At 39.5% G+C, this 26,330-nt stretch overlaps 3 protein-coding genes and 1 long non-coding RNA gene across 5 annotated transcripts; all 4 read left to right on the plus strand.

The window, feature by feature from the left end:
• Positions 1-112: 112 nt before the first annotated feature.
• LOC124342274 (transforming growth factor-beta-induced protein ig-h3-like) lies at positions 113-2,960 on the plus strand. 2 transcript variants are annotated; one of them, XM_046795242.1, is made up of 6 exons: positions 113-1,411; positions 1,653-1,746; positions 1,790-2,052; positions 2,118-2,316; positions 2,382-2,588; positions 2,683-2,960. In XM_046795242.1, the coding sequence occupies exons 1-6, from the start codon at positions 1,274-1,276 to the stop codon at positions 2,844-2,846; spliced, it is 1,065 nt and encodes a 354-aa protein (XP_046651198.1). In that variant the 5' UTR covers positions 113-1,273; the 3' UTR covers positions 2,847-2,960. The 2 variants fall into 2 exon arrangements, with proteins under 2 accessions (XP_046651198.1, XP_046651199.1); XM_046795243.1 differs by having other exon boundaries at positions 118-1,411; positions 1,808-2,052.
• A 12,032-nt stretch (positions 2,961-14,992) lies between these two features.
• Positions 14,993-17,780, plus strand: LOC124342128. Its single transcript, XM_046795099.1, has 2 exons — positions 14,993-16,334; positions 16,393-17,780. Exons 1-2 carry the CDS (start codon positions 14,993-14,995, stop codon positions 17,778-17,780), a joined length of 2,730 nt encoding a protein of 909 aa, XP_046651055.1.
• A 63-nt stretch (positions 17,781-17,843) lies between these two features.
• Positions 17,844-19,199, plus strand: LOC124342129 (uncharacterized protein K02A2.6-like). The gene has a single exon (XM_046795100.1). It carries the CDS (start codon positions 17,844-17,846, stop codon positions 19,197-19,199), a length of 1,356 nt encoding a protein of 451 aa, XP_046651056.1.
• Positions 19,200-25,344: 6,145 nt separating this feature from the next.
• On the plus strand, positions 25,345-25,735 carry LOC124342279. Its single transcript, XR_006918747.1, has 2 exons — positions 25,345-25,572; positions 25,650-25,735. It is a non-coding gene; the product is annotated as an uncharacterized LOC124342279 (long non-coding RNA).
• The last annotated feature ends 595 nt before the right edge of the window (positions 25,736-26,330 follow it).

Consider the following 26,330-nt stretch of genomic DNA (forward strand, 5'->3'; position numbering starts at 1 on the left):
ATGGCACACAGCCTTGATTTCAATTCCTTATGGTTCGTAAGATTAATCTTGTTAATAATAATACCAAAACTACACATTTAAAATTGTTCCAAAACAGACAGTTTGTTGGTTTTCAGAGGGAGATAGCCGTGACCGCTAAATGGATTTTGAAAGGTTTCATCTGATTTTTTTCAGAAGAAAACAATCGTAACATAACGTGTAAAAAACTCTTACAAACGGTCGTCCGGGAGTTTACATCACAACAGGTGGAAAAGACTGTCTGCCACGACAGTAAGTTCCATATTTTCGATTGATGAAAAATATTTATTACGTAAGTGATTGGAAAGGCGAGAAAGGAAAGAAATTCGTGCTCTTTGTCAGTGTTATAACATGGAGTGATAACATAGAGATCTAGGGAAATCGATGGTGAAATAAGGCGTCACTGAAGGAAATAAAAAAATGTGAACATTTCATAGTCTACAATATATTCTTTTTTTCCTATTACCAAAAAATGTGTCCTACATCACTTTTCACAAAAAATCACAATTTTCAGTAATCTGAAGGAATTTATTCTAACGAGGATTATATATGGTTCTGAATGATGGAAGTTGTCATTGTGAAATAGCTTTCTCTATTGAATATGGTATTACCAGACACTGTCGTATATTCGAATTATAGTGTGTTTCAACAACTTTGGCAGTAAAGTGCACGCTTCCTGTTAACAAAAAATTGCTTTGGCAACGATATATCATAGGATGGATTTGTAGTAAAAAAAACTAGTGATTTACAGTCTCTCACGAGTAATCCCAAAAAACACTTTTTTAGTAAAGGTTTTGAAAAGAGATGTGGAAGGGACGTAAACAAGCCGTACATGCAAAATTGGAACGAAATATAAATTATAAGCATAACTAAAATGAAAACCGAAAGCTAGGTTCCCCCTTGTTCACCTATAACGTTCGATAAAAATAACTAATGTATATGGAATGTAGGTTATCCGTCTCTTTACCACACTCTAAAAGTGAAAGTTTATTTTTTATTTTTAGACACAAAAGATAATTAAAAAAAACCAGGTTGTGACCCACAAGGTATTAACTGCCATGGATATAGCAATACGTTTGCAACTAAAGTAAAAATTATGCGCACTTGTTTTAGCATAGTAGACACCCTTTCGGAATTGTGAAATCCTTACTCTTAGTAAAGCACTATTTTTCTATAAAACCGGATTCATTTTAAAAAGCAAAATCAGTTTTCTTCAGCAATTCACTCGTAAATAAAGTAAACCTCTTACCACGAGATGTGTTTCTTCGCCATTGTTGCTGCTTACGCCATTATTTCATCTTTAGCTAATGCATATACTCCAACAAATAAGTATACAGAATTTATAGAATGGAATCATAATTCATCGCAAACTGCTGACATCCCAACTCCAACTGTAAGAAACAATTTTATATGTAGTTCTTTCTACTGAAATTTTCTAATGTATGGATGGTTGATGACAATGTGACACAAGTGATTTTATTTTTTGAATCTGTCTCTCCTTTTCCACGATAAACCTTTTCTAACTTGAAGTCTAGTTATTAGATAACCATCATTTTATTATCCTTCTTTCTTATACTATAATAGCATTGAACTATACTAATAAAGAGATCTGGCTGTATTTTCACTTCTTTCAGGGAAATATTTTAACGGTTTTAACAGAAAATGGTTTTACAACTTTTGTTGACTTAATAATCAAAACTGGATTGGAGGAAACTTTTTCTCAACCTGGTGAGATTATTTTTTCTATCTGATTTTCACGCGAGTCAAAAAGGCATTGCCGTTCAAACAGGACCATTCGTCGTATGGGCACCAACAAATGAAGCTTTTTCTGCAATTGACCGTGAAACTTTCAATTCAATTTTGATTGATTCCAGTCTATTGAAAGACATTCTTACCTATCATCTGACATTGTTTGGGCAGCCTTACACTCTTATTTCTGCCATAAAAGATGAGCTAGCCCGACCAACAGTACAGGGTCAGGTAGTTCGCATCAATGTGTACCGTAAAAAAGGATCGTCTTTTGCTTCAAAACGAGTAAATATTGAATTACACACATTTTTGTTGATAAAAGAATTAGTTTTAACATTGTCGTTAACTAGTCTGTGACCGTCAATGGAGCACTAGTGGTTAACACTTTTTCAGCAGGTGAAAGTATTATCTATGTCATCGACAGGGTTCTAAACCCTCAGGATTTGGATTCTAGTAATACAAAAATAAATTATTTGAGAAGACACCCAGAATTTTCGATTTTCTTAAAAATATCCGATACTCTCGGTTTTTCCGAAGACAGTTTTAAATGTAAGATAGTTAAATAAATCAAATTAGTTTAAGTTTACAAAATTTATTATGTGACCTGTTATTAGCTCCGATGAAAACTGTGTTTGTTCCAACCAACGCTGCATTCCAAGCTCTTCCTGTTAGTGAACTTGAAGCGCTGTTCGACAACAAACAAGCGTTGTTGATTCTATTTAACACGTATACGGCTTCTGGAACTTTCTACAGTCAAGGCCTCGTTTCTGGACCACTTCCTGTATTTTCTGGTGATAACATCGATATTAATATAACTCCTGGTAAATTTACTCTAATATGATTTAAAATTGTTCTTTATCTTAAGTTAAGCTTTACTAGAGACAAATAAAGATTAATTTTCAAATCATTATGCAGGTGGAATTTCCATAGAAAATGCGAATATAATAAAAGCTGACATAACAACAGTGGATGGTGTAATTCACATTATTGATGCCGTTATTTCACACAGAGTAGAAGATTCTACCATTTCAAGTGACATTGAAAATAATTTCTTTATCAAACAGCATACATTTTATTAGTTGCCTTTAACATGCTAAACTTAATGGGTGACTGAAAAAAATGGGTGATTATTATTTTTGTTTATTTTATATTGTGAACAAATTGGTAAATATGAAGGTATGATTCTACCCGTCTCCCGTATTTTTTTTAGCTTTATTATTTGTCCCACAATTATATTAACCAAAAAGTTTTGATTTCAAATATTGTTAGTCAAAACTGATAGGGAAATTTAGGAAAGACGATATGTCACGACGAAAATGCATGTCTCTTTTTCGGCAAAAATGTCCGTTCTAGGTTTCCATGTCCCCGACAAAATTTTTGTTAGGTCTTTAGTAATCTGTAATAAAAAATTGCTTGTTTAACAGATGCGATTGAAAAATTAATTCCCAAGCTTCCCGAGTAAGTTTTCTTTAATTAAACTTAAATTTTGTATCGACTGATGTGTTTTGACAATCTTACTATAGCCACTAAATGGTTTATTAGGAAAAAAATCGCTGCCCAATTTTCTGTGCAGGATACTGCAAATGACATAAATAGTAAATAAGGTTTGGAATTTCAAAATGCGGCGCATTCCATCAAGGGAAGCTGCTTAGATAATGCAATAAATATAATAAATATAACTATCCCAAACACCCCAGGTAACAATTTTTATATTTTGATATGCTGTTAAAGTACTTTTAACATAAATTTTTTGAAAAAAAAAAACTGAAAAAAGAATATCTTTTGGACGTCATCTTTGTCCTCGCAACAAAGTTCGTTTGGGCATGTAAAAAGATATCAATTTTGTCACTTGAATGACGTCTGAAAATGACATCCATATGACTATAAAGAGTCGAGTAAAAAAACGGTCACTTTTCCATTTAGTTACTCCTGACACAGTAGCTTCAGTAAAATACGTCATGTCTCTTACTTGTACTTTTCTGGCACATCATATATATTAATGCATGATAAAAAAAAGAATATATTTGTTTCAATGAACTGTTTTTATAATATTGATTGGTTATTCCTATACTTGAACACTAAGACAAATTATTAGATTAAATATAGAAAATATTTTTTTGAGATGACATGAAAATGATATCATTTTGATATTCCCAGTCATAGATTTGGAACTTATAAATATCTTTACATCCTATCAACACATATTTTGAAATTTTCTCGTTTTTCTTTTTTGCGATCGCACACTACACCGCGGAGCAATAAATATAAATTTCCTTTCTATTTCATGTCTTTTCTTAAATATTTCAAAGTATGCTAAAATAGTATATTAATTGCATATGCCAGTTTTGACATTTAGAAAATAATGTCGATTATTATATATCATTCTGACACGTGCATCGTGAATCTCAAATAAATGTAATAAAAGTGGATGTCAATCTCACATCGTTTAGACAAGCAAAGGGTGATATCAATTTAATGACATCAATTCTTTACATCATTAGGATATAATAAAATAAATATCTTATAATTTGCAACATCAACAATATATAAAATATTATTAAATGTAAAAAAAACATGTCAATTATGTATCGAAAATGTCACTGTGGAATGTTAAAATAACATTGGAATATGAATTAACATAAAATTTTTATCAAATTATGTGCTGAAAATGTGACGAATGTCAAAATGACATTGGAATATGAATTAACATCAAAATTATATCAAATGATGTGTTGAAAATGTGACGAATACTAAAATATCATAAGAATATGTATTAACATAAAAATTAATATCAAATTATGTGTTAAAATGTGACGAATGTCAAAATGACATTGGAAAATGAATTAACATAATAATAATATCAAATTATGGGTTGAAAATGTGACGAATGTCAAAATGATACTGGAATATGAATTAACATAAAAATGATAAAAAATGCTACCTGGGACGTTAAATAACCAAATGTGAAAATTTCTTATAAAACTAAAGGAAACAAAATGAAATGCCTTAGAAATCCTTTCAAATGGTGAAATCGTTCAAATATAATTAACTAATCCATGCAGTTTACAAATATATATTTTGGGAAATATTAATAACTGTTATTCAAAATACAGCTTGAATTACGTATAAAACCACTAGTTTTGATAAAACTGGACCAAATAGAAGAATTTCTTACTCAGAAGATGAATCATTATTATAAAAATAAAAAGTGTCCATAATTTTATGATTTTTTTTCAAAACCTATAACCCTTGAAGTTTTCCGTAGTAAGATGCATTAGATAAAGAAGAAGAGATGCCAAAAAGAAAAAAAATTAAGATAATTTTGAAAAATAAACACCTGAAATTAAAACAATAGATAAGTTGAAGGATTCCTATTCTACTAATTTATATTTTTTCCTTACATTGTGTTATGAGGTTTTCCTTACACAGGTCAGGAGTGGACTTAAACTCTACCTCCACCACTACGGCCTTTTCCTACACGTACATTGGCAACTCGTCTTCCTTGATTTCCACGGTAGAGGCCTACTTGGGCTTCAGCAGCCGCATCAAGGCGACCATAAGCAGCAGCACGGGGCATTTCAATATGGGCAACGGCAACTTGGGCTAAAGCAGCATTGATTCCTGCAGCAGCACTAAGACCACGATTACCAGCATGGACTCCAGCAACAAGGGCTACGGCGACTCTACCTGAGTGGGTAATAATGGAAGTATTTACATGTGAAAACCATTTTAAGTTTATAGAAACCGTGTTGGTGTGAATCATTCAAGATTATCCCTGCTGCTATGTTGAGTAAATATTTCCCGGTTGGGTCCTCAGCCATGGCTGGTAAAAAAGGTAGAAAATAATTTCTAGCAAATATTGCATATTATATCTATACATACCCCATCAAACGTCCAAGCGTTATGAATTAGGATGCAGTTAACGATGTACTCCCTTGATAGGCTCTTATTGTAAGCGGCACGAAAGAGTCTGTGTAAAACTGCTTGCACTTCGCGATGGCAAGCTATTTTAAAGACGAAGTTATCGACCGTCAAGCTTGTTGAGAAAGCCACTCTAACCCTAACAGTTAGCCTTGATTCTACAACCATCGACCGAGCTTTACGTATTTCGAACTTAGATAAAACCATTTCTAACATTGAATGGCAATTTCAGCTAAAAACCACATACGAATCAAACAGCACAGAAGAAACTAAGTAAAGACGAAAATAGAAGATTTTTCAATCTTTTTTTCTTAAAGCCAAAATGGCAATTTTTACGGGAACCGGATTCAATTAACTATTTTCTCTAATAAATAGAGTAATTAAGTAATTGTTCTTTTATAAAAAAACTTTCCTTTGGTTCCTCTGTTGGTGCCACCGTCCTTCTTCGCTGTTTTGGTGAGCAGAAAGCCGACCACAACCAATATGTTTGCAGCGAAGAATTTCCCAATCTTGGCAACCTACGGATAGAGTCTGTATTTAATAGTTAAATGGGCAATACATTACCTTATTATGATATGATATGATAATACCTGTCACTTACATTGAACATCTCAGTTGTTTAACCACAAACCTGCCACTTTTCTACTTTTAGACTTTATATTTCATTCTTGTTTTTTTTTCACAATCGACTTCATTATGGGAAAAGTTTTGGAACACAGTGTCATCCAACATGTTTGAATACATGTTTCAAACATAAAACACTTGGCCATTACTACTTATTGCTCTTTGGCTGCAGATTTATTTTGAAACAGTTCTTACCATGTTTTTATTGACAAAGTCCTGCAAGAATTTGGTTGTTCTCTGGTCCAATATCCTTCTTTTACCGCCGTTTTGCTCAATGACCAAACGATCGAATGTTAAAATTCTTCTGGTTTCTTAAGACAATTTTAACATCTTCAGCAATACTTAGTACATCTTTCAACAGCTTCTGCGATTCCGGTGATCAAACATGATGACGACCAAACATGGCCGTTATCATATGTTTAAACAGATATGTTTATTTTTGCATCCATACACCTTCACCGGTTGGTTTAGATGTAAATATAATTTGATATTCGTCTCGTTTTATTTTTCCCTGACTTATATTTTGGTTTCTTTCATGCGTCAATAGTCGTGTCAGAGAGAAGCTGTGAATCCGTCAAAAAAATAGCATCTCGATCCCACCGAAAAAGAAACCCCCTATTGGCTTTTTCTTTATCCATGCCTCACACATGTAATCTCTTCTCTTTTACATAGTACCTGTGATTTGCTAGAGGTCGTTTTTTTGGTTTAGATAATAGACAGGCGTCTAGGGTGCCCAATTTTATTGATGTGTTTACATTTCTTGCGGTCACTTAGCTACGATAATGATGAAGTACTTTTTTACTGACACACATAAGATTAAGAGCTTATCTCAAACCTTTTGGATCTGCGTGTATAATTCTGTATATTGTGTCCTCTGATTAATGTGTGTGAGGTTATTTCTCAGGATTGATGTGAGTAGCTAGTTGAAACTACTGTTTAATCTGATTTTGAGTGAAATACCGTCCACATTTTGTTCGGAGAATCATCAAGCGCATGAAGTTTCTAATGTTGCCTGTGAACAACGCGATGAAATTTTTAAGAGTTTAATATATTTTAAACGACACAGAAAATAAGTTCATTAAGAAATATTTATTGTTAATGAACAAGGGAAAGAACTTTATTTCCGTGGCAGAAAAAGAAAACGGATGTTTGCCGGCGGATGATGCTGGCCACTGGTCCTCCGTGAAGGAAAGAGGAAGACGAAATCGGATGTTGAATGCCGGGAATATGATTCACCGGCGTAGTCGGTATCGCAGTAGCTGATGAGTCCGTTCTCATTATGGCCATAGCAAATAACATGATTTGGAGTCTCTTTGAGGTATGCTAGGATTCTGCGTACTGCTGACCAATGGTTCGATCCGGGATTTTAGAAGAATTGAGAGATCTTTTCAACAGCAAAAGATATTTCGGGTCTGGATCTCAGATACATAAGGCTTCAGACATCCTCTCTGTAAGGAAATTGTTCAGTGAAGCTCCAATCGGCTTTATTTTGAAGGCGCGTCGAAGGATGAGCTGGCGGGTTTTTGGGGAGACATTCCATCTTGTTGAATCGCTTTGAAATCTTGTGAATATAGTCTGGCTGCGAGACATACAGAGTTCTGTCTTGGCGATTCTTTGAAATTAATATACCAACAAAATGGTAAGGTTAGACGCATATCGATATGTTTGCCGCTGGCAGGTAGCAGATGATTTATTCCACCATGGACTTGTTGTTGCTGACTGCGTTCACAAGGCCGTCGTCCACTCAGATGGCTACGGGCAAGAACTTTTTTTTTTGTGATGACGTATGTATAGGCGTCTGAGGAAGCTATCGAAGGGGGCGTTCCTTACTCTCGACGCCTGGTTTAGCTCGTAGAGGCACATGTGTAGACGGAAGACTGATGTTTCTTGTCCAGGAATGAAAAATCTCTCTGGCTGTTGTAGATAAATCTCCTCGTCTAGCTCCCCATAGAGAAACGCAGATTTTATGTTCAACTGTGACATCTCTAAATTCTGCGCAGCGACAAAAGAATTTACTTATTATTTATATTTCGTATTTTGAGGTGAGAATGTTTCCCCGTAGTCCATTCCGGAACGTTGTGAGAACCCTTTGGTCACCAGCCTTGATTTTTAGCGAGGGCTTGAGCCGCGTACTCCCAGTTTGATTTTGAAGACCCATAAATATTTTAAGGCATTTCTTCCAGGGGGTAATTCTGAGATAGACCATGTTTTGTTCAGTATTAGCGAGCTATACTCATCTTTGAAGCTGCTTCCCATTGAGAAGTGTCGTCTGACTGCATGGCATCTACGAAGCTATCTAGTTCGTATAGCTCTTCAGCCACGGTGGACTCCATCGACTCCATTGGCATGTAATAGGTTGGAGAACCTTCAATGAATATGGTGAGACACGTACTGGTGTGCTGGGAGCTGATTGGACCACTTCTGGTTGATAAGGTGTTGTTGGATCTATTGGTAGTTGAGAAGTTTCTGGTTGATTGCCCCTTGAGGTGACACCAGATTGTAAATCTGGTGTAGGTAATTCAGCTGGAATTGATGACTCGTATTAGACGTCTGGATTTGAATTTTCAGTTTTCCTCTTAATTTGAAACTTAGTGACTGAAGGTTGAAAAAGAGGTTATTCAAAGAAAAATGGATTAGTTAACTTTGCTTACTCGATTCAGAGTGTAGACGGCACATGTGATTCCCTCTTTTTATATGACGCCATCAACGTCGATGATCTTCCGTAGCTTAATATAAATATCGGATACATACACGTAGGTATATTTATTACCAGTTAAACTACGTAGAAGACTAACGTAGTCATTGAAAAACTCCCACACTTCAGACCCATGTTTGAGAGAACACACATGGCACCATCCAGATAAATCATCTGTAAAGAGTACAAAAAAGTGTGCTCTTCTTGGTTTGGGAACATGCATGGGCCCAAAAACGTCTGCGTGAATGAGTTGTCCAGTTAGGTTTGCTCTTGTTCTTCCAGTTTTGAAATATAGGCGTTGCATTTATCCTGATAGGCAGCTGGGACAGGTATGAATAGGATGACCTAGTTGTTTTGTAGATTCAGCCCGCGAACTTCTTCGTTAGTTGCCATCTTGAAAATGGTTCTGTAGCTCGTATGTGCAAACCGTTGCTGCAAGAGAGCAACGGAGGTTGATGGGGGACTGCAAAGCAGACAGAGTACGTCGTTTAGTTGTTGTTGGAACGTTGTGGACAAATGTCCAAATGATAAATACGCTTATCGATGCGCTCACTAATAATCAGAGTCGTCTGATTCTGGGAGATGGCTACTTGAGTATCAATGAAGTGCACTGATAAACTCACGTCGGTTACAGTAGAAATTGAAAGGAGGTTAGTTTCTATGCCGGATACATAGAGGATGTGTTCTACTGTAAAAGTATTTTCGATTCCATTGACTGTATTTAAGAAATCAATTGTTCCGCGGTCGCGTACATATAGACGAGATAACCCAATACCTTTCGTATTGGGTCATTTAGCATTGGAGTAAAGAATGGGCGTTTGTCAGTCATGTTTCCAGTTGTACCAGAATCTGCAAACCAGTCATGTGTGCATTCAATAGAAAGCATGTTGGTGATATGTAGGCTGAGTCTTCGACAGCATCATCTTTTTTGAAAGAGGCGTTTCCTTTTTGAAAAGTGACTGCTGGTTCAGCTTTGATGTCAGAAACTTTGGCATTTCTCGTCTCTGATCCTTTGGGGACATACTTTAAGTGCCGAAACGGGTGGACGCCGTTCGGGGCGGTTTCATCTGTGATATGTGCAAACCTTTTAGTGATGTTTTCTTCTAACGGAATGATCGCCTTTCCATGATCCGCGTCCGCTTTTGCCACGTCCACGACCACGTGGTGCGTGAGAGTCAGTCTATCTATCTGGTGGCCAATTTCGTGTGAAAAATGCAGCGTCTTGGTGGTCCATCTTTCCTCTTTTCCATTGCTTCGCCAAACTGTCCTCCTTCAGTAGGCGAGATGTCAAGGAATTAATAGTTTGGTCTGATATAGAAACACTGTCTCATGCCGACATGAAGCCTCGATAGCGAGATGGAATAGTACTGATGATCTTCGTCATAATCTGGCTCTCCGCAACAGGCGCGTTCATGTCTCGAAGTTGATAGGCAATAGTTTCAATCTCGATCACCACATCGGTTTCGTGATGAAGCGGTATTCGAAGAATCTCTGTTCAAGTGCATGTTCGTTGTCTGCAGCGTTCTTGAATCGAATTACGTATCCAGATTTCATTTTCTGTATTGCAATTGACCAATGAAAATTGTTAAGTAATTGCAATCGTGGGTATGAAACAACTGCATGCAAAGAGGTATTTTTCAATTTATGCGGCCCTGGCAGCAGTGTTGGTAACTAATCCTTTGGCATTTTTTGTCTAAATAGGAATTTATTAGCATCTGTTGGAATGTGTACTATACGCTGTGTGAAGTACCTAAACAGTGGGGGTTTCTTCTCCAGCAACTAACTTTACGAAGCCACAACCCAATTTCCACGTTGGTAGATTTTAGCCGTTGAACTTGGCAATATTAATGACATCTCGCATGGTGACCCTCTTGTCTTTCAGAGGTTGATGGTACTGAACCCATAACCTGATAATGAAAAACTAGGGCTCGCGTTGCAAGCGTTGGCCTTCGGCTAAGTCACCGAGCTATCTTGGAGGAATTCTGGAATTAGGCAGTCTTGTGCTGCATTTTCTTGTCGTTATTTTATTTGTAATCACGTTCTTGTCGATAACGAGAATTTTCTTTTACTCTGCATACTTTTCTACTTTTTCCACGCTGATCAGAAATAAATTTAAAAAATAAAGACGTTGTATTTTTAAATTTTTATTTCTCCAGAAACACAAAAAAAATATAAATTTACTCAAAGTTAGAATAAATTTATTAGTTTTCCTTCCGCGCCTTCGAATGGACAAATTTTCATTACTTTCACTGTGTGTTGCATGTCGAGGCCAAATTCCGTTTGAAGATCAAATCCCTTTTTCCATCTAAGAATGGAAACTGGGATTTTTAGTTTTAAAAGATGCAGAAAATGTGAAATTGACCTTAAAAAACTCACAATGAAGCCGTCGCCCAAGGATAATGAAGCAGCAGGACCTTCTCCTAGCAAAAAACAAAATACAAAAAAATCACTTTTTAACCCATTTGTTTAAAATATGAACTGAAATGTTGCAAAATACTTGTTACCATCTTTAAATAAACATAACACAGAGCAAACTGCCCAATTCATTTACTGACACTGGCATACCACTGAATTCCATTTTTAGATTTTGAAAGAGCAAACTGCCCAAGTCTTTACTGCCACTGGCATCACACTGAATTCCATTTCAGGTTTTGAACGAGCAAACTGTCAAGGTCTTTACTGTCATTGGCATCACACTGAATTCTATTTCAGGTTTTGAACGAGCAAAATGTCCAGATCTTTCCCACATAGCACACGTCATCCGTCGGATGTCCGAGCGAGAGCCGCATGAACTAGCCGGACATCCGGTCTAGGACTCTAGCGTACATCACATTTATGTTTCCAAAACATCCGGAAGGGAACTCTCATGATTCTTAATGTTTAATAATCACATTCTTCTTAACGAAGCACACGACGTAAATATACTTACGGAGTAATGTAAATCGAAAAAAAAAAAAATTATTTTTGAATAGTGAAAAAAAAAGTTATTTTTTAATAGTTAGTGAGTTAGTGAGTTAGTGAGTTATTTTTTTTACAAATGAAAAAGGTGAATATTTTAATTTGTATAAAAATGTCTTTATTTTGAAAATCCAATGACCGTAAATTTAATGCGGCGGAACACGAACCATTATTTTACAATCCACAGTTCTAACTTCTAAGTGTATCATTTTAAATTAGGAAAAGTAAAACTGGTGCATAAATTTGACGACACACATTAAAATGAAAGTAGACCAATGTAGAGAACGACGCAGATAACGTAAAGAATAAAGCAAAATGACGAGATGACGAAATCGATATTCAGGACCAGCTGCCGTCGAATTGCATGGACTACTCAATTTTAAGGACGGGATACTTTGCTATGTCGCCGTGTTAAAGCTAGTCGGGTGGGGCATTTTCATTAAAACATTAATAAAAAACATCAATAAATTAAGTTTTTTTAGCTGATTATAACTATGTAGATAAATGTAAGTAAAATTAACTAATCAATAAGATATTTTAATTTTACTTTCAGCAGTAAGGGTAAAAGTGGGAAACACCGGTGCCCTCTAGCAACAAAGCACCCTAAGCTCTTGCCAATATAACCTAGAAGGTAAAAGAGAGTTAGGCAGCTATGTCAGAGGAATAGAGATAAGAGAGTGGTCTCTCTTACACGCAATGGGTATCTGCTTGTAAACTTACAAGAGCTTATGAGGTTTGGTTCCTAGATGGCACCGGTGTTTCCCACTATTTCAAATTTTCAGTAAAGAAAATTGTAATATCTCCATAAAGATAAATTTTAGGGATAGGAACGTTAGGTAATTAAATAATTATTTTTTAATTCTGATTCCGATTCGCCCGAAAAAATTTTTACACGGCCGACATAGGAAATGCCGAAGAGTCCCGTCCTTATATAAAGTAGTCCATGCGAATTGTCGAACACCATACTCAATCCTAGAAATTGTTGCCTAACGGTCTAAATAAAAGGACGAGAAGTTAGGGCTTAAAATTTAGTCCAAACGTAATCTAACTGGATAAGTTATCCGAGTATTTTACTAGAGAGAAAAATGTAGGTTTTTCCGAATACATTCACGATATTTGAGCGCACTTGAAGTTTGTGTTGTAGCATCAAGCGGTGAATAAGCCTTAGGAGTGGTGGCTTTTTCTGTCACATCAGATGTTGCGCATTCTCCAGCCACGTCACTAGAGATACTGTAATTTGGCAATTTCATTGAAGTCCTACATTTTCAAATATGAAAATTAATGGTTACCTCCGTAATTGACCAGGCATAGACACTACAATGTTTCACCGTTTCTTATCTGTCCACTTCTGACACTGTAAACACCAGTCAATTGAAATTCTTATTATGATTTATATTTTATATTAAGCTTTCATTAACATTTTAGTAGCCTAAATAGTGAATACCTCAATCTCCATCTTCATGTACCACAATTTTTCCATGTCATGTAAAATAACGGCTCCAATAAATAGGGTTATAATCTTTCTTCTTTCCCATTCCTTTTGTCTTTAAAAACTAAAAGTGAAAAAAATAATGTTGTTGTTTCAGATACAACCACAAACAAACTTGATACCTTTTGGATGAAGGCAAACGGAGGCCTAAAAGTATTAATCAATATAAAAATAAACTTTACATTCTTCAAAGCACTTGTTTTTCATTTTCACTTGCTGAAGTAAGTAGAACTGAAAGTGCTGCATCGAGTAATAACAACGGAATAACTACCGTCTTGAGCAACCCTACGATAAAAGCACGTAGAAATTTAGAGATGGGATAATACACATACAGCTGTGAATACAGCTAAAAACTTAACTTAACGCTATTTTTTAAAGAGAAAAATTAAAATTAAAGCTTTATTTCAGTATCGTTAGCCCAGTGTCCAGGTTTTCCTGCTACTGGCATACCACTGAACTCATCCTTTCTCCTCATTGAGGTTTCAGTCATGCAAAGGAGGCTGAGAACTAGTCACAATAACAATGTCGTAAAGAATGGGGCTTTGGGAAAGTTGACATTTTCCAAGTCCTATAGAACAAGAATACGAGAAATATTTAATGTAATTGTTTTTGTGAAGGGTAATTAATTGAATGAATTTGTGTAGACGTGACAGAAATGCTGTTGCTTGTCTAGTTCTGTTACCGATGTGTGTAATACAGCAAATGACGATTCAAAACAGCGACAGAAGACACAATCTTCCGACTCGAAAAGGAATTCGAGAAAGTTCAAAATTTGAGAATCCTTCCGATGCATGGTCTTGTTGTAACCTTGCCCGTTAGAGGGCACACACACCCGACCCACCATCTCGGCCGACAGAGCAGACGGTCGGGCAGTCTCCACGCGACTAGCTCAGCAGACGGTCGCAGCGTAGACCCATCTCACTCCCGTGCTAATTGTATTATCTCTCTCGCCTCGTGTAAGTTGAATAAACGTGCATCACGAGTCTCAACATGGCGCAGTTGGTTTAACGAAACCCCCCTTTATCTCTCTGTCACCCAGATGTTCCAGCGAAAACAACCGAAGACACAAGGCCCCGAGCAGCCCCAAAACGTCTAGAAAACCTCGAGGACATCGACAGCAAAAAAAACCACTCAACAAGATACAGTGAGACAAACCCTACGCAATCTTTTAATCAGTGAGACACAAACATCAAAAATCACATCTTTACCCACAGGTCACGCCCGATTTTTCAAGCCAATAGTTCCAAAATCGCCCACGGGGCGCGCAACACCGAAGTCGCAAAACCAGAAACGAAGGGCCCATCGACCGTAACATCCGTCACCATCATCCGACGCCATCACAGGGCATTAACACCCGAATCGAGCCCCAACGGCAACAAAGAAACAAAACCATCGCGAGTTCAGTTAAGCCAAAACCCGGTAAGAAACCACCAACCATGGCACAACTTTACAAAATCATCGTCGCGTGTGTCTACATTTTCGCTTTCCCCCAAACAGAGTGCGTCATTTTCGCCGGGCCAACAGCGACGAGCCACACGATGACAGGTCTAGCAGCAGCCGCAGCCGCAGCCGCAAACGCAGCGGTCGGAGCAGCAAACGTGATAGCGGCACCAGCCCAACCAAGAGCATTCAAACCATATGGGAGCCCTCCACCATTCGACCTCGAAGCAGAAAAAGACTCTTTTGACACCTGGGTCAGAAGATGGAAGATATTCCTCGCCTTGTCAACCATCGACGAGGTGCTGGATGCCGGACTCCGCCCAGCCTACAAAACCAATCTGCTACTGTCCTGCTTCTCCACTCAAACACTGCAGACAGTGCTATCAGCAGGCCTCTCACAAGCCCAATTAGCCGATCACGACCAAATAATCGGAACGCTGCGAACACGCTGCAACAACGGGAAGAACCGCCATATATGGCGCCACCAGATGGCGTTGTGCACACAACGGCCCAACCAACAAGCAGACAACTGGCTGTGCGAGCTGCGAGACGTCAGCAGGAAATGCGACTTCATCGGCGATTGCTGCGCCAGATGCGAAACAACAAGGATCCTTGGACAAATAGTCACCGGCGTGGCGGACAACGAAGTTCGCATAAAACTGTTAGAACAAGGAGACACCCTGACACTCGACGGTGCGATCGCGATCCTGCGTACGGCTGAAACCTCCCAGCTCCAAGCGGCCAACCTGAGGGACGACTCTTCAATATACGCCATCCGGCGGTCAACATACCAAACCAAGAAAGCAGCTGAAGGCAACCCGGGCGCGACCAAACATCCCGAAGAGAAGAAAGACGGCGTAAGATTCGAGAAAGACAGCTCCACATCATGCCGATTTTGCGGCGGACCGTCCCATCACATCAGACGCGATTGCCCCGCCTGGGGGAAGAAATGCCACAACTGTGGACGAGACAACCACTTCGCCAGTGCATGCGAAGATGGCTCCAAGAAAAAAGTAGGATCAATATTCGAAAGGAGACCAATGGAAGGAACGAACGAGCCACTCACGATGGAATTCACAGCCCAAGGAGGAACGGAAAAGGCGTCCATATCAACCCTCGCAGACACCGGATCAGACATCGACGCCATCCCCGACAAGATTTATTACGCCTTCTTCCCGGATATACCGCTAAGGCCAAATAGCCCAGCCCAGTCAGCGACCGGCAGCCCAATCATGTTTCTAGGCACCTTTCAAGCAACAATCGACTGGCCCGCCGACCTCAACGAGTCCAGCCCAGCAACGGCCACAGTCCACGTACTGGAAAAGCTAAAACAGGCGGTCATTTGCCTGCCCAAGAGCCAAAGTCAACACGCTGAAGCACCACCCTTCGCCAACCAAGAAGAAAGCAGACCTGGCCGGCCTGATGGACGAACACCCGCGCGTATTCGACGGAGTTTGCAGAGTGATGTCCGGCCCACCGTGCCACTTCTCCTTAAAAGATGGAGCCACCCCAGTAAAAATGCACGGATCCCGCCCAGTATCGGAGCCATTGAAGGAGCCATTTAAAGAAGAACTGGCCGAGCAGAGGGCACAAGGCATCATCCGAAAAGTCCCACCAGACACCACAACGCCATGGATCCACGGCGTAGTTCTGGTTCCAAAAAAGAAAGGAGGAGTAAGATTCTGCCCGGATTATCGACCGCTGAATAAGTGGCTGGTCGGAGCCAAATTCGACAACCCGACTCCATTTCAAGCAGTCCGTACAATCCCCAGAGGCATGCGCTTCTTCACAGTAGTGGACGCGTTAAAGGGGTACCACCAATGCGCGCTGGATGAAGCGTCCATGGCCTTGACAACCTTCGCCACCCCGGAAGGCCTACACCAGTACACCCGGCTGCCAATGGGGATCTGCCATGCCGGAGACGATTACGGACGACGATTCCACGACATCTTCGGTCACCTCCGCAACACAGCCAGATGCATGGAGGACCTCATCATCTACTCCGCCACGTACGAAGAGCACCTGGAGTTAGTCCGCGCAGTTTTCAAGACGGCCAGCGACCACAACGTCGACTTCAACCGCGCCAAGACGACCTTTGCAGAGCCGACCGGCAAATTCGCCGGCTACATAGTGTCGGAGGATGGCTTTCGCCCAAGCCCAGATTTGACGCGTGCCATCAAAAAATTCCCGCAGCCACGGAACGTCACCGACCTTCGGCCATTCTATGGGCTGTGCCAGCAGGTCGGGAACTTCAGCAGCAAAATAGCAGCAGCACTAGCCCCCCTCTCTCCACTGCTAAAGAAAAACGTGGAATGGAGCTGGAACGCGCAAGAAGAGACAGCTTTCCAGACCGCAAGAAAAGAACTGGCGCAGGTTCAAGAGCTCGCGTTCTACAACCCAGACCGGACCACGTCCCTCCACGTCGATGCATCCCGCCTTCACGGCCTAGGTTTCATCCTAAAGCAACAAGACCCAGCAACCAGCAAGTGGCAGCTAGTCCAAGCCGGATCCCGGTTCCTTTCGTCGGCCGAGTCTAGGTATGCGATGATAGAACTGGAATGCCTGGCGGCCGCGTGGGCCATGAAGAAATGCAGACCATTCCTCGAAGGACTACCGGCGTTCGACCTCATCACAGACCATCGGCCGCTGATCCCAATTCTCAACGAGTATTCGCTGGACAAACTAGACAACCCGCGACTGCTTCGCCTCCGCCTCCAAATGACCCGCTTCATTTTCACAGCAAAGTGGGTCCCAGGCAAGATCAACGTCGAAGCGGACGCACTCTCAAGAGCGCCAGTCGAACGCGCATCAGAAGCAGACGAGCTAGCAGAAGGACCCAGCACCTTCCGAGCAAGAGGCGCGTTAATCGGACTCATAGCTGGATAACCCAACCAGTCACCCGACCTGAACCTGAAAGCAGTCCAGTTGGCAGCAGATGCCGATCTCGTCATGACGTCCCTCCGCGAGACCTTCATTGCCGGATTCCCGAACGACAAGTGCAACTTGCCGGAGCAGCTGCGACCATTCTATAACGCCCGCCACCAGCTGGCCATCGACGAGGACGACGGGACAATTGTAATGGGCCCCCGCGTAGTAATACCTCGCTCCATGGTCCACCAAACAATCCAAGTCCTGCTAGGTATGCACCAAGGAGCCAGCAAGATGCGCCAGAGGGCCCGTTTATCCGTATTCTGGCCAGGAATGGATGTTGACATAGCCAACGCGGCAGCCGCCTGCGACTCATGCAACAGTCGGCTAGCATCCCAACCCAAAGAAACCATCCGCCACCACGAACCAGCCACGCACCCCTTCGAATTCTTACACGCAGATCTAGGAGAAGACAACGGGCGGCATTTTTTAGTCATCGTGGATCAATTCAGCGGGTGGCCCCACTTCACCATGTTCCCAAACAAGAACACCACGGCACGGCGTCTCATCGACGAATTTCGCAGCTTCTTCGTCTCAATTGGAGGCGCCCCAATCAAAATCTGGTCCGACAACGGACTCTTCCCCGCGGCCGAGTTCCAAGACTTCCTGCGTGATTGGAAGTTCGGATGGGAGTCATCATCACCGCATTACCCGCAATCCAACGGCAGAGCCGAAGCAGGAATCAAGGCCATCAAAGCCCTCGTGGCCGGATCGCGAACGGGCGGCACGTTTGACCAAAACAAAATGGCCAAAGCGCTCCTCCTCTACCGAAACGCACCCCGCATGGGCATCCAGTCGCCCGCACAACTAATCTTCAACCGACCCATCCGCGACGGTTTACCGGCGCACAGGAGATCCTTCGCGCCAGAATGGCAAAAGGAAGCCAGAGAAATTGAGCAGAGGCAACGAAAAATGCTGGAGAAGACGACCAACTACTACAACCACGACGCAAAGGATTTGCCGGAATTGACCATTGACGACCACGTACTCATCCAACATCCAGATTCCAAGCGATGGACTACACCAGGAGTGGTGGTGGAAACTGGCCCAAACCGGGATTACATGGTCAAAACACCATCCGGCCGAATTTTTCGGAGAAATCGCCGTATGCTCCGCAAAAGAACGGTGGTTATGCCGGGAACGATTCCACCAGCCGAAAACGAACCAGTAGCAGCAGTGGAACCAATTCGACCAATCCCCACCATCGAAAGAGCAGCGCCGACCTCAACACAGCCGGAGAAGAGAACGGACGGGCAACCTGGCCAGCAAGTTGGAGTCGGGCGCGGCCAAGGACGCGGCCGGATTCCGCCTTTACGCCAGTCAACCCGCATCAGCGTGCCAAGTAACCGATACCCGGCAGAAGATTGGACCAAATAACAAAACAAGAATCCAATGCAACCAAACCAGAATCAACCAAACCAAGCCAATCCCTCCCCAGAAGTACCCGAAGGGACGCGCCTTCAAAAAAAAAAAAAAAAAAAAAGAAAAAGAAAAAGACATGTTGTAACCTTGCCCGTTAGAGGGCACACACACCCGACCCACCATCTCGGCCGACAGAGCAGACGGTCGGGCAGTCTCCACGCGACTAGCTCAGCAGACGGTCGCAGCGTAGACCCATCTCACTCCCGTGCTAATTTGTATTATCTCTCTCGCCTCGTGTAAGTTGAATAAACGTGCATCACGAGTCTCAACAGGTCTATAGAGCAAATTTCGTAAAATTAGAATGAAAACTGCTTTGATAATGGAATGGGTCAACAGCATGACAAGGTATCGGAAAATGATTTCCCCTTATCACCTAAAATATCCTGAAGAAGCCATATTCTCTTCGTTTTTCTTTAACTTCCCCCAATTTAAACGATAACTTGTTACCTTATTTTTTCCAACTTTCAACAACACAACGTAGAGACAGATTTACAATAACATAACACAGTCGTAGTGTATCATGTCTCACCCCGAAGTCACAGTCGCAGTGTTGTGGAATACCACGTTATTCCATTTTCAGGTTTCGGCGGTGACTGAGAAATCTGGGAACATGGGTTGAAAATCGCGTTGCAGGGAGTATAGACTTCACTGAATTTCTGATTCTATATCGATCGGTAAATCGAGACAGGAGCCAATAGCAAGACCAGATGGGGGTCACGTCGGTCACGTGGGGGTAGTTTTTCCCTGTAAGCTCCACCTTTTCCCATTTCCTTCCAGGGAGACTTTTGAGGTCTACGGGAACCCTGTTTAGGCCTTCAGCAGGCTAAAGCCTTAGCCTCAGGGATAAAAAAACTTTATTTATTTTGGTGCAAGGCTTCTTGTATGGAAGTGCAAGGAATACATAATTGCACACAACTATAAATGCGTAAAACAACCGATGTACATAATTCATGATTACCTTGTGACACTTAAACACACAAGAGAAGAAGAGCCAATGTAAAGGAAAACAGAAATAAAACAATCACGAGAGTTTCAGTCTAGACTGTTGAAATGATACAAAGTGTTTGGAATCAACAATATTTTGGTTAATTGTTTACCTGTTTGCCATTGAAGTTGAGACAAACAGATATAGACGCCTTCGCTTTTTAAGTCGTAAGTAATGACTAACAGCAATATACAGTAGTTAAAATAATTAATTATTTTATTATTTCTTTTAACTAAGTAGTTGTTGCATTAAATGAAACGAATTACATCTAACGAAATAAAATGGGCTAACAGTAAAGTTACCCGGATGAATCAGAAGAATTGTAAACCTTACTCAAGGGAAAACATTAAAGATACATATTCTGCCTTTAAATTGCTTATAAAATCACAATTTTGCCAGTGAGGATATTACATACGTTTACACTTAGACAAAATTAAGCTAAGCGATTATTCTACTATCAAATTGTTTGATATAAAAATTATTGAAATATTATGACGCTTTAACATTTTAAGAAAAAAAGCGGGACTTATTTGACAAATGATTGTTAAAACAAATCATTATTGGAGAACAGTTATTGGGAAATTATTTCCTTTTGATTCAACATTTCAAACAATTTTTATATTCCCTTTGGAGTAGAACCCTCTTGATTTAGAAAGATTTTCATCACATAGAAATTGTTTTCGGGCTAGAGAAATATTAATTTTTTGTAGCTGTAAGCAATGTCTCTACTACATTACTATTTCTCAGACCGTCCTTTTCTACCTTTTTCAAAAAGAAAATATTAACTTTCCCTTTCCAATGTACATTAATTGTTAGTTCTTCTGTGCTGTGTAATGGAAGGATGTGGTAAAAATAATCTTGTTGAACTTAGGTTTTTGTCATGGACTTCGAGAAAAAGAATGGGCCACTTGTTGCTCCGATTTTTCTTTTTCATTTTTTATCGATAAAATTAAAATATTGCGGTTTGAAACACTGAATCGACTGAAATATAAATAACATTGGCAAACTTAAAATTCGAAGCACAGGAGAGTACCGGAATTGTGAAAAAATCACAGCACACACAATGAAGGCCCAAAACCACGGTATAACCTTCTGGGAAATTGTTGTTAGCTAAATTACCAGTTAGTTGTCCTTTTTTTTTATTAATCTAAGAATTGATTTGAAGTCGGGGAGTGTCATGGAATCCAAATCATCTTTTCCAATTGATGTATGGATTTTCATGTATTTAGACTATTTGCTATCATGGGAATATTAAAAAAAATCACCTAAATTTTAGTAATGGTGGAAATTTAACTGTTCAAATCTGTGAAACATTTGATTCCAAAAATATTTACGATTGAAAAACAATTTATTACATTTCCCCCCTTGTTGCAAAATTTTGTCTGAAATTGTAAGTTCAGGTATCACAAAATCATTTCTCCATGAAAACATATTTTACTTATATAATAATTTCGTTTTGGGTATGCTGAATGATGTCAACATTTTAGAGCACGGAGCTATTGGATAAGTTTGCTCCTGAAGAAAACAATTTTGAATTTGTTGCTAAAGAAGTAAGTTATGTCGGAATGGATTTGGCAATTTGGCTAGAGCTAAGAAAACAAGACGTGAAAAGGAAGGGCAATCTGACTGGATTTAAAATAAAACAAAAATTCGGAAAAAAGCATTGTTGCAGCCACCACAGATTTCGTTAACGACTTTCTTTTAGAAAAAGGAGAAGTTCAAAAAGCGAGAGACTTGGGAGATCATCACAGAATGTTACTGCATGCAAAATTTGGACTTGAATCTTTATATGAAATATTTCTTTCGAGCGAGACAATGTGATTACCTAATTTATCAGATCACTTAGAGGGGAAAATAACTGTTATGAAACATCCTACGAAAGGCGTCAGAAAATTGTATTCTCTTCAACTATTGAGGCAACTGCTTTCCTCCAGTAAACTTGGAGGCTCCCTATAAGGTAAGCGCAAGACCTTTGTTTTTTATATCGAAATTCATTACTCATTTTTACATCAAAATTAGGTACAGGAAGTTGCATATTCTTTCCGCAATTCGATTTGGAATGCCAATTGCAAACCGATGCCAACTAAAATTAGGCCGAAAGACATTAAAAGGGGTGAAAACAGCACCTAATTTGTTAGATTGTTTTGATGTTTAGTCTCTGGTTAGTTACTCATCCCTAACCCAAATCAAAGAAAGGCCTAACCAATTTTAATTGAAATTTTAAATAGAAATCGCGCACGCAAAAGAAAAAAATCTGTCAAAAGTAAATCAGATTAGAATACAAGCGCTGTGTGATGACTGCATACTGCTATGAAGAATAGACTATTTAATCCCAAAACACACCTCGAGTCGGCCATACATCTTCTGTCCCTTACTGGCAAAAAAGTGCTCAAAGTATTGAACCGGCTGGGGAAATGTATAAGCTATACCGTAACTCAAGGCTTGCAGACTGAGTTGGCTTTTAAATCAGCCGGATGATCTCGCTGGTTGCTTGATGGCGTACCACTAAGAAGAGATCGTAATCTCATGATAGGCTTTGACAACTTCAATCTTATTCTCAGCACTGCATCAGGGAAGGACATCACTTTGCATGACACCGTTGGGAATATTATTCAGGACTTTCCTACGGATGGAATAATTGTTTTACTCAGAATCCGAGTATAACGAAGATAAAATCGATATCAAATATCCGGAAGATAATGAAGAACCAAGAAAACGACAAAGAAAAACTTTCGTTGCTAGGGATAATGATATCGCGTCGTATCATAAACAAACAAAAATTTTCACGGAACAAATGCTTGATCTGGGCGATATCGGACGAAAACAAGATCCGAAAATATCTGAATCAGCAAAAAAAAATTTTCATTTCTTTGGATGAAGGGTCTTTTTACTGGAATACCTAATACCCCGATTTGGGTGGTTTCAATTTTCTCATTGTTGAAAACCAACATTCAGTTCAGAGAGTCAGTTATCTATACCTCAAATAGAAACGTCTTCAACTCGTCATGATATTGTGATCAAGAAATATTAGAGAATGTGGCCAAAAATGCTTCTCTGTAACCTACGATTTGACTGTAAGTAAGTAACCTTTTGTAATCAGTCCATGGAGGCCCCGATATACGACAACATTTTTAACCAGCTCGGTCCATTCCATATACTAATGTCGTTCTTTAAACTTGTCCGAATGTTTATATCAAAATCAGGATTCCCCAATGTCCTTACGGAAAGTGAAGGACTTGCAAGGCTCTTTCTGTAAATTTTAAATGGAACCAATTTTAATAGGAATAAGCGGATTCACCCAATGCCAGCTGCTGCACTAGAAATATTTTCTAAATCATTCATCAAACAAGAAGAAACGATGGGTGAATTTAGTCTGAAATCTTTACTACTACAGGTGAAATTGGAGCCATGTGATCAGACAACTTTTTTAAAAGTTCTTCTCAACCTCGTCTCGCCCTCTTATTTAGTTAGGCCAAACAGATGGAACAGTAAAAAGTACGACAAAATAATCGCTGATAAAAAGCATTGTTTGAATGAGTACGTTTGAAGAACTAAAAAATATTGAAGCATTTGTCGTCGAAGAATTTTTTTTACATCTTTTTGTAGATCATATTTCGCTCATCTACGAGAGCATAATTCGCTTTCTTCTCGTGAAATTGTGCAACTTAAAGGCCAGTTATATACACTCGATTTTTTATAACATTTGTGTCCTCCTCTATAAAAGATCTTGAGCATGATCGCCTCGGCAACTTTGAACGTAAAACAAGCTACACAACTCTTGTAATGAAACGGTCCTCTTTGAGAAGCCACTCTTTAAATTTCCAGTTGGTTAAACTCCTTTCTATTTCATTCGTCAATGCGTCTTTGTTAACTATTCTTAGATCCAAACATCTATATGTAACGGAAGGAAATTCATGCTGTTGTGTTAAATCTTGTGAAGATGAAATAGGGAGCGCAGAAGAAATTGATATGCGATATGTGCACGAAGAGGCGGATAAAAGGGTACCCTTTTTTAAATATTACTTTAGTGAATTCTGATTTTTTTTTCATCATTTATTTCCCCAAAAATTAACCTGGAATTGACAAGATCGCTTGCTGAATTCCTCAGCTTTACAGGATGTGACCAAATACCAGCATGTTTCGCTGGCAAGGGTAAAAGAGTCCACCTCAAGATTCAACACTGCTTATCAAAAGGCATTTGCCTTGCTTGTTGCTATGGAAACCGTTTTAGAAGAAATTATTGGAAAAATTGAAAAGTTCACCGGCCAACTGTATGGCATCAAAAGAAATAGCCTACAGACAAAATGAAGGCAGCAAAAGTTAACGATGCGCGGTATCAAATATTTTGCACCAAATATAATTCGCCCAAGGATTGAAAAATTAACATACTGGTAAAGAGGGTAGATGGAAGCATTTGCTGCCATCTAAATCCACATCTGTGTTTGATTTGGAATAACACTTATTCTTTCCAAACTACATTGTTTCCCCCAGAACAAAATGGGAGGAACCTTAATGCCGATGAGTACGGTGATAATAATCTATTTGAAAACTGGTTTGACAGGGAAATGCTTTAAAAAAAGAAGCAAAAATATATCCAGCAAAATGAATCACAAAACGAAGAGGAAGTTGAAGACAAGGACATAGAAGAAATGTCTATTGAAAACGAATAAGAAGAAGCCGCCGAAGATAAAGACTCTTCTGACTACGATTAACTTAATGTTTATTGTTTTAATAATGCAGCCTTTTATGGCTGGATAATGTAAATTTTTATTAATATTGATAAAGAAAAACAATACAAAATCGATTGGGGAAAATTTTTATTAATAGCGCCAAATGTATGGCGTCCCCGCATAAAACTAAATAAACCTGGGAGTGAATGTAAGTTTATTATCACGTCAGATGAATATAAAATGGCCAATGTCACCGTTTGGTTAGAGCTATTTTATGAAAAATAAATCACATTTCTTAAATTTAATGTGATAATTCACAATAAAGTGAAACTTTGTCTGTATCGGATTTGTTCAAAACGATGTCTGGCGTCCTGAAGAATTCAGTGTATTTTTGTATAATTTGCGATGTAAAATCTTCCCTAAATAGTTTGTGTTTTTCGCCAAATCACGCCAACGTCGGGAGTAAATAACTCTCAAACCCGGCTGGTCTGAATCGTCAGACACATCTCGTGGTTCAAAACTCCCAACCCAAAGCTGATAGTCAAACCTTCCCTTTTAAAAGGTTTCTGTTTATTATGACAACGGAACCCTGACTATATGCTTTACGTAGACTTTGAAGATGTTTGTTAATCCTTTACATGTAACGTAAAAACTTACCGTGCAAGATCTAAAGGTAATTATTTTAACTGAGTCACGTTATGCTTTTATCTATCGCAGTCAAATTATTCATAATATACTTATTTTATACAGTTGGCCTATCCTTTGCCTGTCTCATATACGCGCAAATCATTCATAGCCCAGAGGTGTTCAGAATTAGGAATACTTTCCTATTATCTCTCTTGTGTAAAAATTCGAGGTAGTCGACCACTTTCTGGGTCTCAGCAGGTGCCGACGCTACAGCTCCCGCAAACTCCTCGTCACCACTCACAGACTCGCCATTCTCTGATAAGTCACTACCCGACAGTACAGTGCACGATGAAATCCAGAATACTTGGTTTTGCACGAGACGAAAATATTAAACAAACTACACAACAGGTGCGTGTTTGTATGACAAAATTTGTGTTTTGACGGCAATCTCAGCGCAGTGCAATCTAAATTGGTGAGAAGGAAGCGAAACATAACCAAAAAGACAAATTTCTAATATTGCCCCCCCCTAAATCACTTTCCATCCGAGGCATTATGCAATCTGAAATGGTTTCACTTATCCTTGGGGTAACATGTCCTTAGGATGAAGTGGAACGATTTGGTTTCATAACGGTGAACCGCTTTAACAATGCCTTTACGTTAAACAAACCGTTAATTGTTAAACATTAAAAACCCTGTCCTATTAGGTGTTAGTCGGAGATTCTTTACCATAGTTCCATTGATTGGCCGACCGCAGGAAGTAATGTAGTGGGCTGAAGTCGCTCCCACCTCCCCACCTTCGCCACA

The sequence above is a fragment of the Daphnia pulicaria genome, chromosome 6 (genome assembly GCF_021234035.1).
Source record: "Daphnia pulicaria isolate SC F1-1A chromosome 6, SC_F0-13Bv2, whole genome shotgun sequence".
In the NCBI taxonomy this organism is placed as follows: domain Eukaryota; kingdom Metazoa; phylum Arthropoda; class Branchiopoda; order Diplostraca; family Daphniidae; genus Daphnia; species Daphnia pulicaria.